At 43.2% G+C, this 14,484-nt stretch overlaps 1 protein-coding gene across 2 annotated transcripts in view; it reads left to right on the plus strand.

The window, feature by feature from the left end:
• The first annotated feature begins 1,145 nt into the window (after nucleotides 1-1,145).
• Nucleotides 1,146-14,484, plus strand: part of angpt1 (angiopoietin 1) — a 50,555-nt gene continuing 37,216 nt past the window's right edge. Inside the window, exons 1-2 of one of the 2 annotated variants that reach the window (XM_071531709.1) lie at nucleotides 1,146-1,320; nucleotides 1,360-1,607. In XM_071531709.1, coding sequence (XP_071387810.1) covers nucleotides 1,146-1,320; nucleotides 1,360-1,607 — 423 coding nt within the window. Of the gene's footprint in view, nucleotides 1,608-14,484 lie in introns of both variants that reach the window. The other variant, XM_071531708.1, reaches the window with a different exon arrangement.

Consider the following 14,484-nt stretch of genomic DNA (forward strand, 5'->3'; position numbering starts at 1 on the left):
TGTTCAATCATCATGTTTAATTGTCTGGTAGTTATAAGATTCCCACCCCCATCCTACTCCAAAGAAGAAAAAAAAAAGGTTGCTTACACATAAAAGTCTCACTTGCCTTGCTGGTGGTTTTCTATTTTAAAGTAAGAATGAAAATGGAAAGAAGATAATGTAGAGAATCTATGAATTAGATTATAAAAACCCTAGAAATATTCCCCCCTTGTGCCTACTTGAAGCACCTGTCATTATACTGTATAGCAGGGAGCAGGGTAGTGCCTCATGTTTATGTGCTTAGAAGCGCGGTATGCAGGAACAGATAAATTATACACACACATTCAGTCATGTTTGCGCGTCCACACACACACGTACACACACGTACACAGATGCAGACAAAAGGGCAGGGCTACCACATGAGCCTGCGGTCACAGAGCCTGTAAACCGATCCTCGTAGTCTGAGCACATCCTCTGCGCCGGGGTCCCTTTCTGCCTGGCTTACACACACACACACACACACACACACACACACACACACACACACACACACGCACACACATTCCTGTGCAGGCTCTGCAAGGGGCAGGCGCAGAGTGTGCTTGAAGCTTGGAGCTGTTCTTCAGTGAGCGTCTCTCTCACTCTCTCCCAATCGTTCAGTCACAGAGCAGAGGAGGAAGGGAAGGCAGGGAGACCAGGGGAGGTCTGACGACACCGTCCACACACACTGGCACTTATATTACATGCAAAGACTGACAGCAGATAAATGCAAACACACAGTCTGTGTCTGGCTGTGATTTGCTGGAGGAACATCAAGATTTACAACTGAGCTGTCACACTGCAACAGACGTATACAACTTTTCCTGCCAGGACGAAAACTTGAAGGAGTTGTGGAACCACAACGTGTGTGTAAGTGCGTACGTGCATGTGTGAGAGAGTGAGAGTTGAAGAGAACAAACTGACAATGCTCGGCAGTAGTTTTCCATACCGGAGGTCCAACATAAGGATGGATGACACATGTTCCACATCAACGGTGTTCCTCACCGTATTCTGATCCAGCTCCAAGAGAAACAACCCGGCTAAAACACTAACCGAGCAACACAGGAAGAGGCACAACAGCAAGGACAAGGACTTTACTCTACTTGCGACCTTTCCCCCAGGCTGCTATGATGTTGTGGTACAAGTGCGGCTGCCACTTGCTCTCGTTGGCAGCACTTCTGGTGATCGTGAGCTGCGGAGGAGGGGAGCAGAGGAGAGGAACGGACAGCAGCGCCAGCAGCACAGGACAGGGCAGCACAGGTGGCAGCAGCAGCAGCAGCAGCAGCAGCAGTAGTAGTAGTAGTAGTAGTAGTAGTAGTAGTAGTAGTAGTAGTAGTGGAGGAAGTAGTAGCAATTATAACAACAGACGTTACCATAAGATCCAGCAAGGCCAATGCACCTACACATTCATCCTACCTGAGGGAGAGGGGAATGGAGGAGGCTCCTGCAGGGAAGCGAAAGGCGGCAGCTCCCAGTACAACGCCAACGCTCTGCAGAGAGACGCTCCGCCACCGGAGCCGGACTTCTCCAGCCAGAAGATCCAGCAGCTCGAACACGTTATGGAGAATTACACCCAGTGGCTGCAGAAGGTAAGGAGGGGCTCAGTACAACAGGTGGTAGATGCAATTGCATGGGCAATGTTGACAGAGTTTGCATGCTGTAGTTTAGTTCAGTTGACCAGAGTGGAATGGCTACAACAACAAATGCTTCCAAAGTTGAAGAAAGAAAAAAAAACACCATGCTAGTATTCAATATCAGGAACAGCATAGTTTTAAGAGGGGGTTTGGCTGTTTGTTTGCGGTTTGATGTCATTACATCATGTTCTGTTAATGGTGGATTGAAATAGGCAATTGAAATTTCAGGAATATTATCATGGTTGAAGTTCATCGCTGTTGAAAAAGTTGGTCTGTGAATGGTGTCTGTAAGAACCCCGCATGTGACCGGCTCAGTTTCTTTTGAAGCAGTCACGCCGGAGTATGTTTATTGAAATATTTGTGTTTCCGTGGGTGTGTGGTCTCGGCAGACTGCATGTTTGTGGCTTCACTAGATAACTTGTTTTGGTTTCTGGATGAAGCTCTCAGGCTTGAACTGAGCAGTGTTTGCCGCTGTCCGAGAGTCGTGTAGAGAGAGTGTTTGTCGAAGTGTTTGTCCGAGGGAAAGTTTATGTGCTTTGTGATTTGAGTGTTTTTCTATGTGATTATTGCTAACCAGTGTCAAATTGAAATGTCAGGGCGAGAACATTATCACAACATAAATGCTACTGACAACACGAACAACAAAAACAAATATACAAAAGAAATGCCACAAAAGATTGAAATTGCAGTGATGTTCGGTAGTCTGGATGCTCTGAAACACAGCGATGAGGACACTGGATAATATGTACTGAAGCTAGGAAATTGCGGTTGTCATGTGAAAACCTTGTAACTCCAACATTGGTGATTTTCATGCTTTATTTTCAGTTGACCTTGCAAAACCCCGTTGGATAAACTCAAAAATGCATGGTGGTCAATCTGAAAACAACGCTGCTTTTCTTAGGTCCTGAAAAGTTGACATTTTGGACATACAAGGTTTTCACCGGACAGCGCCAAAATGTACATTTGATGATCCAGAGGCCTGAATTGCCAACACAATTTACATTAACTACGCTTTTGTTGTTATGCAACTGTATACATGAACTGCACTGAACTTTTTGTGCTAGAAGTTACTCAGCTCTCCGAGTTTCTAGACGCATCTTGTACACATCGTCTCTGTATCTGTCCAACAAACGCATCTATTTTTTTCTTCTCTCTCTCTCCCTCTCTCTCCCTCTCTCTATTCTTCCTGAGTAAACTTCCCCTTTTCTCCGAGTCTCTATACAAATCCCGGGTAAATTCCACAGATGTCCAGTTGAGTTCCACAGAGCGTCGGTCATAGAGCGGCGGTAGTTACATGTCAGTCACCCCCAGTCCTCCAGTGGGCTGTCTCTTTAATGGCAGGAAGTCAGACAGAGCCCCCAGAGACACAGAGTGAAGGAAAAGACAGAGAGAGAGAGACAGAGAATGCTCCCTTTATTTATTCACGTCAAGGACTTGTGTCTATAACTTAAGATTCACATCTTCTCTGATGATCTACGGTCAAAAAAATTATATATAACCTTTTTGATTCCCCTAAAATAAAAAGAGCTCCACAAAAAATGAGCACAGTCCTCATTTTTATTGAACTGATATTAAATTATGGGATATTAAAATAACCTGAAACATTTTATTACTCTTGATGAATGAGAAAAATACAAATAGAGCCACTGAGGTGTTTACTACGCTAAAACACGGCTCTACTGTGATGTTAATGACTTGAGAGTTGTGAGGCCATCAGTGATACGGCTTGGCAGCCGGATTGCTTTTCTAAGCTTTGAGACTCTGTGTCTCCAAAGAGAGCGAGACTATCTCTCCGAAATGAATACATGAATCAAATAAACAAACCTCCGACTTTGGCATAACCGGCTCTCCTGCTCCTCTACTTTCCACAATATTGTCTCTCTCAAATAAGATTAGGGGGTCCGATCTGTGATTAATTGCTCAAACATAACGGTTTATTTTTGTCTGTAAAGGAAAAGAGTTGGCATAAGACGACGTGAATAAATGCACACATAATACCTGGTGGATTTGATGGATTACTGTGGAACTGGGGAATTAATTGACCTGAACTTCGTCAATACCCGTTAGCATGCTGAGCTCTCCGTTCATTAGCAATCAGCGTGTCGCCTTAAAAACCGTTGGGCTTTGCTGCTGTGTGCCGGCTGCTTTTCATTTGCTCTCAGAATGTAAACTTTTCACTCCTCAGGTTGGAGGAAATACTCATTCCTCATCAATTAGCCAGGCATTGGTCACAGTGTATTACAGCGAGATGGTGATTGAGTTTGTAATTAGGGAGGTAATGTGGGAGGCGGCTCCGCCCTTCTGCACATTCAGTCTCGCATACTAAACCGCAGAGCAGATACAAATATGTACAAGTCCGAATGAAATATTGTATAAGAGGGATTTTGGGGCTTTCAGCACAGTATCTGTGTAATATCATCTTATCAATGGACTGTATATCACTGAGTTTATCTCACTTTAGCAGAGGAATTTATATAGTGCGTGTCAAAGTGTAAGAGGCGGTATGAGTTGAAAATTTAGTTGTTTAGTTTAAACTTTAGTAGTTGTGTGGATTCACCTATATAGAGTAGAGATAAGAAAAAAAGTAGCTCAAGATGTGGTATAGTGTGAAAAATCTGTATACTCTATTTTTCACTCTAGGGTTGAACTGTACCTGCATTACTTCGGCCATTAAAGTATAAACTATTAACCTTTTATCAAAGAGTTTCCACAGCAGCTCAGTATAGGAGAGTGCAGTTCAGATGGTTTGATTCACCCGTCTCAAAACCCTTGTGTTTCTGTATGGCTCCCAAAAGCGATCCATGTGTCAAGAAAGGCCAGGGGTGAAATAACACCGGCTTTATCTTTGCTCAGTGGACCTCATCCGTCTGTGATAGTACAAGTGATACTATGAAAACAGAACGGCAGCATTGGTAGACTGAAGGTTTGACTAATGAGACCTCTAGAATAACTTCTCCTCAGATGTAAAAATGGGAGCATGTGAAAGCGTCTGCCATCACCACTAATACCATCATGCTTCTTTCCTGACACTCTGGAGTTCTCCGCCGGACCGCAGACATTTTTCATCCGAAAGCAAATAGAAGATGATAAAAAAAAAAAAAAAAAATCCAGTATACACCAGATTTATGTTTCAAAATGAAATGATGAACAGAATGACGTTCAACTCTCTTGACATTAACTGAAGGCACGTCTTTGAAAAAAAATATTTGGCTATTAGAAAACACCATAGCCACAGCAACAAGTGGACAGATCAGCACAAGAAGGGAATTGGCGTAAGCATTTCAGAGGGGACGCTTAAACACACAGTGGTAATTCAGCCTAATTACGCTGCATGGGGGGGAACATCAGGATGCAGTTAACATTTTTCATTGGACAGAAGATTAAGTGTCCTGGCCAGTCTATCTATCTTAATCACGCCAGCTTTTTACTGCTTGTCTAAGGGAAAGCTGGCCCTGATGTTGCTCCAGCCAGCCTTGATGAAAGAGACGGACAAAGGATACCAAGGCAGATACCACCCCCATGCCTGGGCGCTCGGTCCACCGTGGGGGGTAGAGAGGGAGAGAGAGAGAGAGAGAGAGAGAGAGAGAGAAAGAGAAAGAGAGAGAGAGACGCAGCAAACAGCTGTTGGAGAAGCATTAGCAGTCTGAGATCTTTCCTTCCTCAGCCCATGGTAGAGTATATGGACCCTGATAACATTCCTGGCCAGTCAAAGGTGGCTTCTGTTTGTCCAAGGATTACTTCCACAGCCGGCCTGCAAAGCAGAGGAACCTTGGACAAGATTGCCTCTGACCTCGGAGAATTTTGCTGCAGCTACTCTACATGTATCTAGTCAGAGTGCAACGAGCATGGGTGGGCTATACTTAAAAGATAAAGAAAAGGAAAGGTTGAATACTTAAATGGTTTTGGGAGTATGATTCAGTCAAAGAGTACACACAGAAAAGTAAAGGTGCGAATTGGGACCTAATATGGTTATTTGGTGAGATGCCATAGAAGAACCATTTCTGGAACATCTTAATTCTTTGTTGGATGGTGGGTGATGGCATAAATGTGGACAATAACCAAACCCCTCCACAGTATATATTGTGCAAATGAGGCTATACAAGGACAGATAAACCAAAACACAATGCAGGTGTCTACGCAAAGGAGTGCAGAAATGGTTCTTTAAAGAACCTTGGTCTGAAAGGTTCTTTGTGGAACCATGAATGGTTCTTCTATGGCATCACGCCAAAGAACCATTTTCGGCACCTTTATTTTTTCTTTTTCTTTTTCTGTGTGTAGATAGGATACTCTGGTCGATGCCTTGTGATTCTGAAGCACATACTCTCCATCTCGCAGTGTACTCTGAAGACTAACTTTCTACTTCTCTAATATTTCAAGACAATGAAAATTTGGCAAAGACACAAATTCAGCAAGCCAAATTCTGTCTCCGCTCTTGGGAGTGAAAGTAATAGATCTTCCCAGTTCCCTCTTGGTGGAGACAGTAGAAAGTGGTTGGGAACGGTGTTTCTTGAGAAGGACGGCCTGTGCCAAACTAAGCTGTCGAACAAGGGGAGGGGGGATAGCTATCGGCAGTGTCTTATCCCTGTGAAATTACCATTATTCTGCCTCTCGCCGAACACGACCACGCTGATCAGAATAAACAGCGGTTAAAAGGATGCCCCGACATGTGGGCAGCGACTTGTTTCCTTTCCATAGTGGGAGTTCATATGACAAAGGGTGAATATATTTCTCTACTTAATGCTATCAGAGGGCCACACAGCATGCCTAGGGAGCCAAGGAGAAACCAATCTATTTTAGGGGTGACTTCCTCTATCAGAGTTTATTTTCACTGATAACGCGGGCCAAAACTAACAATCGGATGATGCAGAGAGGCTAGGAGACGCTCAGAGGAATAAAAAGCTCTTCCTTCCTGACCCCAAAGCTTGTAAAAGGGAACCATGGAAATTGCTGAAGGCCGCTACAGTAACGGCTTCCAGAAAAGTTGCCTTTGCCTCTCTTGCACCATTGAAATTGAAAAGGAAACTGAGCTTTCTGCTAAGCATGTCGAGGGAATAGGGGAAAACATTACAGCAATGCCACAGTATTTCCACATGGATGTGAAAATGGAGCCCAACGTTGTTAATGTTCTTGATTTTCAGGAAAAGGGGCATTTAGTAGTTTTGTCACAGTCAATATGGCAAGTCACTTCATTTTGAGACCGCTTTTTTCCAGAAGTCATATTTCAGTGAAGTCATTAAACCCCAAGCATGCTGGAAGCTTTGATATTGGGCAGAAAGGCCGTCCTATAGCTCTGTGCTCTGGTAATGAAACTCAATGAATGAAGAAGTAAATTTCTTGGTAATTTTGCGTGTGCTCTTGAGTCTGTCTAGTGTCCATTATTGAGAGGCATCACGCATGCATGTGGTTTCATTTCCTTCACTCACTCCAGTGAATCACTCTCCGGTGGGCACTTTGTACAGGATTTATTTAGTTTTAATTGCAAAGTTATTTTTGCATTTGGCTAAATATATGAGGCATTTATTATGTCCCTGCTGAAAACATTGTTGCTCGCTTGTAGCTTGGCACCCACCGTTGTATCTGTGGAGTAAAATGAGACTTTCCTGTGATAGGTTTGTGTTTCCATGCGCCCCCGAGTATATTCACTCCTGTAATGGCTCTAATTTTTCTTCATTTGGTTGCCGGAGGTATTATAAATGTGAGTGTTCTGCAGCATGTCACTCAGGTGAAATCAACCTCTTTACCATACACCAGTGGAACTGATATTTAGATATTTTAGTCTACTGTGGCATTCAAATATGTTCTTGTAGAAAAACAAGACCGAAGCCTTTTCAAAGGAGAGAACATAAATAATATTGTTTTGGGCAGGCAAGTGTAAGTCATTAGCACTGTGTGTGTGTAAGTTACGGCCTGTAGTGTTGCCAAAAGCACAGGGTTCAGGGCTATATCTCTGCCACTGTCTCTCTGTGCTACGGCTGAGTGATTATGACCCAAATATATAGTAATAGCTCAGACAAGGTGAAACATTAGACAGTACTGTCAATCTGATCGCACAGTGAGTGGGCCAGTAATGTGCTGTTATCGCAGTCCACTGCAACAAATCACCACTGAGTTTGAAATTATTTCGCAGAACCAGCGGTTATCTTTGTTGTATTTTTGTTTTATAATGACTCTTGATAAGAAGACCAGTTGATAAATATTAGTCACCCGTATCTGCTGCTATTCGTGTTCTTACAAACTTAAGACTCATTTAAGTTCTGTACTGTAAATCAAGGTCAGGGGAGCTGAAACATCATTTTTTTTATTTTTTTTTATTTTTTATTAAAAAGTAAACTGAATTTGAGACTGTGAGCTCCTCAAAATGGATTCCACAGGACGTCTGCAGAGTATGAATTTACATAAACGTGTCGGTCACTCTTTTACAGCTGCTTTGCTTCCAGGAACAGATAGAAAACATGCACGTCTTGTTCTGCTGATTCTGGCGACGATTTGGGAGAGAAAGAGAAAAGAGGAATACTGTGTGTTCATACAATTTTCTACAAGTTGTCTTGCTTGATCCCAGACAAATTCCACTGGAATCCTCTTGCATCTGACAGTTATTAATCCTAAAGTTAAGGCCCGACTCCCGTGAAGTGGAGAAAAATTCCTGAGGCATCCCCACATGCTGCCTCCGAACCCGACTCGCCCCGCAGCGTCTCTGCTTCTCTCCCCGACAGATGTTGCGTTGTGAGTGGATGCCTTTGTCTGTCAACGCTGGGGAGCTTTCCAGGGGTTCCAGAGGACACAACCGTTTCACCTTATCTGGAGTTCAGCCTCTTTTCCTCGAGCATATTGAGCGTTCCCATGATTTCAAATTAGAGGAACAACAGAATCGCAGTCAGACGGTCGAGAGGGGACGCTTTGAATCAAAGAATAATGGGCTGTAAAATCAGGCGGCGTTGTGGAAAACTGATGAGAGGAAGCAAGCGGAGGTGAAAAGAGAGAAAGGGGGGAAAGAGTGCGAGATATTGGGTGAAAGATAAACAGTTTGACTCCCTCACAGCGTGGGTTAGATAGATCTTAAAATGACTAATGGTTCGTTCCACTGTTTTTGTTTTGTTCTGGTGGTGGTGTTGGGATATGAGCCACTTGTGCTTTAAGCCTTCGTGTCACATCCAGGAATTACCTCACTTATTTATTTAGTCTTTTTTCCCTTTGGTGTGGGTGAGAGTTGAGAGAGGAGGGTCGGTGGGTGAGACGTTTTGTTTTTTTGGAGCCCGTATCTTGTGATGTATTAACTTACAATTTCAGACCCACACGTTTTTATGGTAGACAGTCTGGAGCTATGCGGAATGACAGGCCGATTACAGCCTTGCTCTGTTCAGTGGGCGGTTTGCACGTGTTACGGGTCCTGGTTTAGTGGTTTAGTGCCGTGATTGGTGTGACACCTCATTTGGCCTCCCCATACACACATACGCACACACATACAAGCAGATATAGACTCACACAAGCATATGCACACAACCGCAAATGCACACACATGCTTTGAAAACACACAGACACACACTCTTAACCCTGTCCAGAGCCATGTTTGCCTCGTCTGGGACCCGAGCCAGGCTTCTCACATTCCACACAATACCAGGGCCGGAGCTGGCACCGCCGACTGCAGATGGGACGGGGAGACGTATAGATACAGTGAAGTGGCCGACCCCCTGCTATTTCTTACCCGCCGCTTGTCAAAAGAAACATCACCCTACCACATACAGTACAAGTCAAAAGTCCACATATAGTAATCCACTTTACTCATCTATCACCACACGGAACCACAGAGCATCTCTTCACCTCAGTTGGCCTCACAATGGAGCCAGTGAAGGAGCTATAAAGTTTTTTTTTTATTCTTATTGGACCAGGCAGCTTCTGCGACCAAAAGCACATTCTTGTTTTCAGCACCAACCTCAGGAGGTCGGTGCCCTTTCTGATGGTGCTAGAGGGTTGCCATCGCCATTATTTCTACTAATCAATACATACACCACAGGGGGGAGTTTTTGCTGTTACTCTATGAAGAATCCCTACCAAACTTTGGTAACTCTACATACATTAATATAGTATGCTCTGATGAAGATTAGTCAGACCAAGATGAAACCAAAATGACAATAAACACAAGTTTTATTTTATGTGCTTAATGTTTCTCTTTAACACTGGACTTTTACTCTCTGGACTTTTACTCTGCGACTGTAACCATTATAGAAAACTGACCCATCCTGAATCTATACTACATTAGTGCTGCAAGATTCATCAAACAATTCCTCTTGGGAGTTGAACTTGGGAGTGTCGTACTGTTTACATGCTTCAAGCACGTAAACAGTGGAACTTTTATCATGGGCATATCTCCACAAGGCCTAACTTCCACCTCTTTGTAGAGCTCTCCTGCTGAATAAAGATTAAACTGAGAGATTTTTTATTTTGTTGTACGTAATTTGTTGGAGCACACTGGAAGCCACAGCTAAAAGCTTGTTGTTGCTGCCATCTCTTCCCGAAGGTAAGAGTGTATCACAGTAGCTGTCAGACCGATCCTAAAACACGCTGCCACACAAAGACCCAACAGGGACTCCCTCATAGATCTGTTGATGGATGAATGTGCTTTTTGGTTTGAGTTTACAAAAATATAAATGACCACAAATGGCTCCTACTGTTTGTTTAAATGGACATGTTTGTAGTGGTACAGAGATGGAGAGGGTAATCCCCCAGAGGCCTGTATGTGTCTCTGTGTGTGTGTGTGTGTGTGTGTGTGTGTGTGTGTGGGGTATGTGCAGGCATACTCCAGCAAGTCTGTATCATATGCGTATGACATTCATTTGTGCATATGTGTGTGTGCATGAGTGTGTTTGACATGCACAAGTCCATTACATGCGTCTGTGTTTGTCTGTGTTTGGATGAGAGGACCTCCAGGTTAACCGATGGCCTGTGGAGGATCCAATGGGACGCGGCTCTCTGGACCCACACAGTCATGAAGTGAAGCTCAGACATAACGCAAGCTGCCAGAGCGCTCACATTTTCTCAATAACTGTCAAACAGCGCTCCCATGACGACTATCCATTACGAATGATGATGTACACATCTTGAGGATATTAGTGATACCATCTCTGCTTTCAATTCTTGACATTCCTGTGACCTAGGAAGTACAGTACAGTAAGTGCAGTAATAATCTTTAATATTATTTTTACCAATATATTACACAATTTCCAGGACCCAAAAAGAGGTTAAAACATATCGCTGTTGGGTAAAAATGTATCTCCAAAATGTCAACGTTTCAGGAACTAAGAAAAACTGTTTTGTTTACAGTTTGACAGCCATGCATTTTTCTGCTTATCCAATGGGGTTTTGAAAGGGTTTCATAAGCCCAAGAGGTCATAGAACTTCCTCAACCCATAGAGGAGCATGTGACCCTTCAATTTAAGTTGAACAATTAAAATCACCAAAATTGGTGTTATGAGATTTTCACTTGACAACGACAATATGTGAATTGCTATGTATTTGTATCCAAAGTGCATTACAGTACCATGAGTGCATACATTTTTAGTAAGTGTGCCCCCAATGGAAATTAAGCACCTAATGCTTGCAGTGTTCTACCCATTGAGCTACACAGAAACACAGCAGGACCAGGTTGTAGGATTGTTTGTGTTTGGTCCCCATAATACAAGAGTACCACTATGTTTATATGGGTTTGGGTCACATTGTACTGTATAATTCTAGCTCTGTGGAAATACCTCCTTGGTGTTCTAGGATATTTCCCTGAGTTGTCTGGGCATAAAGACCCGACTCTGGTTGCACTGGTTTTGATCATTTGATCCCTCCTCTGCTTGTCACTGTGTGTATACACACTTCTTGTGCACTTCAGTCTGGGAAAAGCAAAAATAAACAGAGACTCGGGCACATGAAAGGCCAGGGATTGTACACATGGTGCACTGTGTATCCTCCATGTATACATGCTCTTCTTCTTCTCTCTCTCTCTCTCTCAACCATCCTGCTCCTCTTCCTTCTTTCAGTTTAGGAATAGCACTGATGACTTTGTTGCTGCTGTGCTGATGAAGACTGGGAAAGAGAAAGCATATTTTAATTCCATCCAATCTCTCAGTTGTACATTTGATATGAGCTTATCCAGCTCAAAGACCAGGGAAAATGTTTCTTAAACTATGGGTTGGGACCCAAAATGGGTCACAGACCTGTTTCTATCCCCATGTGACAAGAGCATCGGTGTATTTTAATGAGCTGAAAAGGTATAAGAACCTTTAGACCAGGGCTTAATGAATCTCTGTACTTTCTAACCCAATAGAAATATACTGTAGATTATCCAAAATAAAAGAGTGTGGTCTTTATGAACTGTGCTATCCAACTGAGATGTTTTTTTGTAACTGTTTCATAGTGCATTTTATTGATGTAATATTCCTACTTCTCTGTTGGGTAATAAACTCACTTACTGTATAAAGAAAATTCAAGTTGCACACTCTTCACTTTTCTTTTAGTTTCATGCTTTATTTATCCCACCAAACGTTTTTGGCTACATGGCCTTCGTCAGGCTGATATAAACTCACTGAAGAATAGTCATGAATGTGTTTTTATTGCAGCTTTTCCAAAAAGAGCTGTAACCCAGTCAGCAACAGACAATAAAGACGCACATTATCAGCACTGCCAGCCATTATCAGCTGAAGGTCAGACTGCAGCAAATGTTTCCAATGTTACAGTATGGCAGGGATACAATAATAGCTATGGATGAGGTGCACATTGTCATTAACAGCAGCATCTATTTCCCTCCTGTCCAGCAGCAGCAGCGGTGAACTGCAGGTCAGACTGAAGCAGTTCCATGTGGAGAAGTCAGTCAGGCCGCTGCACCTCTTCTTCCTGCTGATCTCTACTGTTTAGATTGGACATCGGTTCAGCATGACTCAGGGGAAATGCAGGCACATACACATATGCATACTAACCCACACACAGATGGATATGTGTACACCTACAAGCAAATACACACAGCATCAAATTCGGCTGGAGGTGGTTGTTCTAGCTCACTGCTTTCAGGGTCCTTCTCTACCACCGCTCTCTCTGCCCTGTATTGCCCTAAACACAGAAAAATAAAGGTGTGAACTGGGACCTAAAATGGTTCTTCAGAGTGATGCCATAGAAGAACCATTTCTGGTTCCACAAACAACCTTTCAAGAACATTGTAATATCCCAAAGAACCACATATTCTTAATATATTAGTTACTGGATGGTGGGTGATGGCATACAGATGGAAAATAACCAAGCAAAGGAGTGCAGAAATGGTTCTTTAAAGAACCTTGGTCTGAAATGCTTCTTCTATTGCATCAATCATTTTTCTGTGTAGCACACTGACTGCTGCCATCAGTATTGCACTATGACTTCAAAGCGCCTCACCCAGCCACCGAGATATCCTGGATGATACATGGCCCAGCGTGTGTGTCAGCCACCAGCAGCAGTGGGAGAGTAGAAGATGAGGTGAGAAGTCATAAGTAACGTAATCTGGAACCTAATGCAGCAGCCTCTTCTCCGGCTTTGATGATCCACCCGTAGCAAAGGGGAGGGAGAGCGAGAGAGAAAGGCCCGGGCTGGAGTTTACTGTGGAGATTTCTCTGCGGTGAGTGTAACCCTGGATGACTACAGCGATGGTTTATAAACTCTGGAGTCCTCGCTTAATGGGATGTTAGGATGAAAGATAAACACGAATGTGACGTTGAAGGAAACAACCCCTGTCATTAAATGCCCATTCATTTTGATTAGAAGAGACACCCAGCATGATAGATAGTGCTGCTGGCGCACACAGTGGAACGCTGGATGTAGAGCTTATGTCAAGTGGGATTCAATTTCCCCTGAAACTTTGCCTGGCTCGGAGGTTTAGCATACCAGTGTTGCTGTCATGGCCCGTCTTGAAGCAAACCACGTCCTTTCCCATCTATTTCTGCAACTTTTTTTGGCAGAGGAAACCCCTGCAAAAGATATTTAGATGGTACACAGGAATGCCATCTCAAATATTTGGATGTAAAACGCCTCCTCCGTGGGACAGAGTTTGTGGGATCCCTCTGTGCTTCAGGAACACTGCAAAAAATGTCCGTCCTAACAAGTCATTTAGTCTCATATTCAGCCTTTAAATCTTATTTTTCTTAAACCAAGAGAAAAATTCTGCAAATGAGGTGAGATAACTCCACTTGCTTCCAATGCAGTTTCACTTGTTTCAGGAATTTCCTAGAAATGAGTGTCAATATCTTGAAACAAGTCAGAATAAGAGAGATCACTGCACTACTATCAAGAAAATGACACTTCTACAAAATTCTTGAAACAATTTGATTTGCATTGGAAACAAGTGAAATTATCTAACGCCATTGGCAGACGTCTTCACTTGTTTTAATAAAATTACGATTTTAGGACTCAATAATAGACAAAATAACTTGTTAAGATGGAGATTTTTTGCAGTGAAAAGGGCAGACTGACATGACTTGGGCCAGTGACATAAGTAAGTCATCATCAGGCACATTCCTGCCTGGATGGATCCCCGAGGAAAAGATTCCCATGTTGAGAAAACTTGCGTCACAACAACAAAGTCTGATTCCCTGTCAGACCGCCCCTCTGCTGGTGTGCACAACAAGGCTCAGAAGTCCGGGTGAATGAGCGGGTCCGAGTTTGTTTGGTTGTTTGGTTTTCGTTCCGCATTCCCGTGTCTTGGGTGAATGCGAGTACTTCCTCTCCCATACGTCCAGATACGCATAATTAATTGGAGTAATTTTAGGGCCCACTTTGACATTAGAGAGCCCCGTTGTAAGTGGAGGATTTGTGAAAATATACATTC

This window comes from Centroberyx affinis, unplaced genomic scaffold, assembly GCF_046629955.1.
Source record: "Centroberyx affinis isolate AG114_WGS23_722 - 3 ecotype Tasmania unplaced genomic scaffold, CSIRO-AGI_Caff_v1 ptg002115l_1, whole genome shotgun sequence".
NCBI classification, from domain to species: domain Eukaryota; kingdom Metazoa; phylum Chordata; class Actinopteri; order Beryciformes; family Berycidae; genus Centroberyx; species Centroberyx affinis.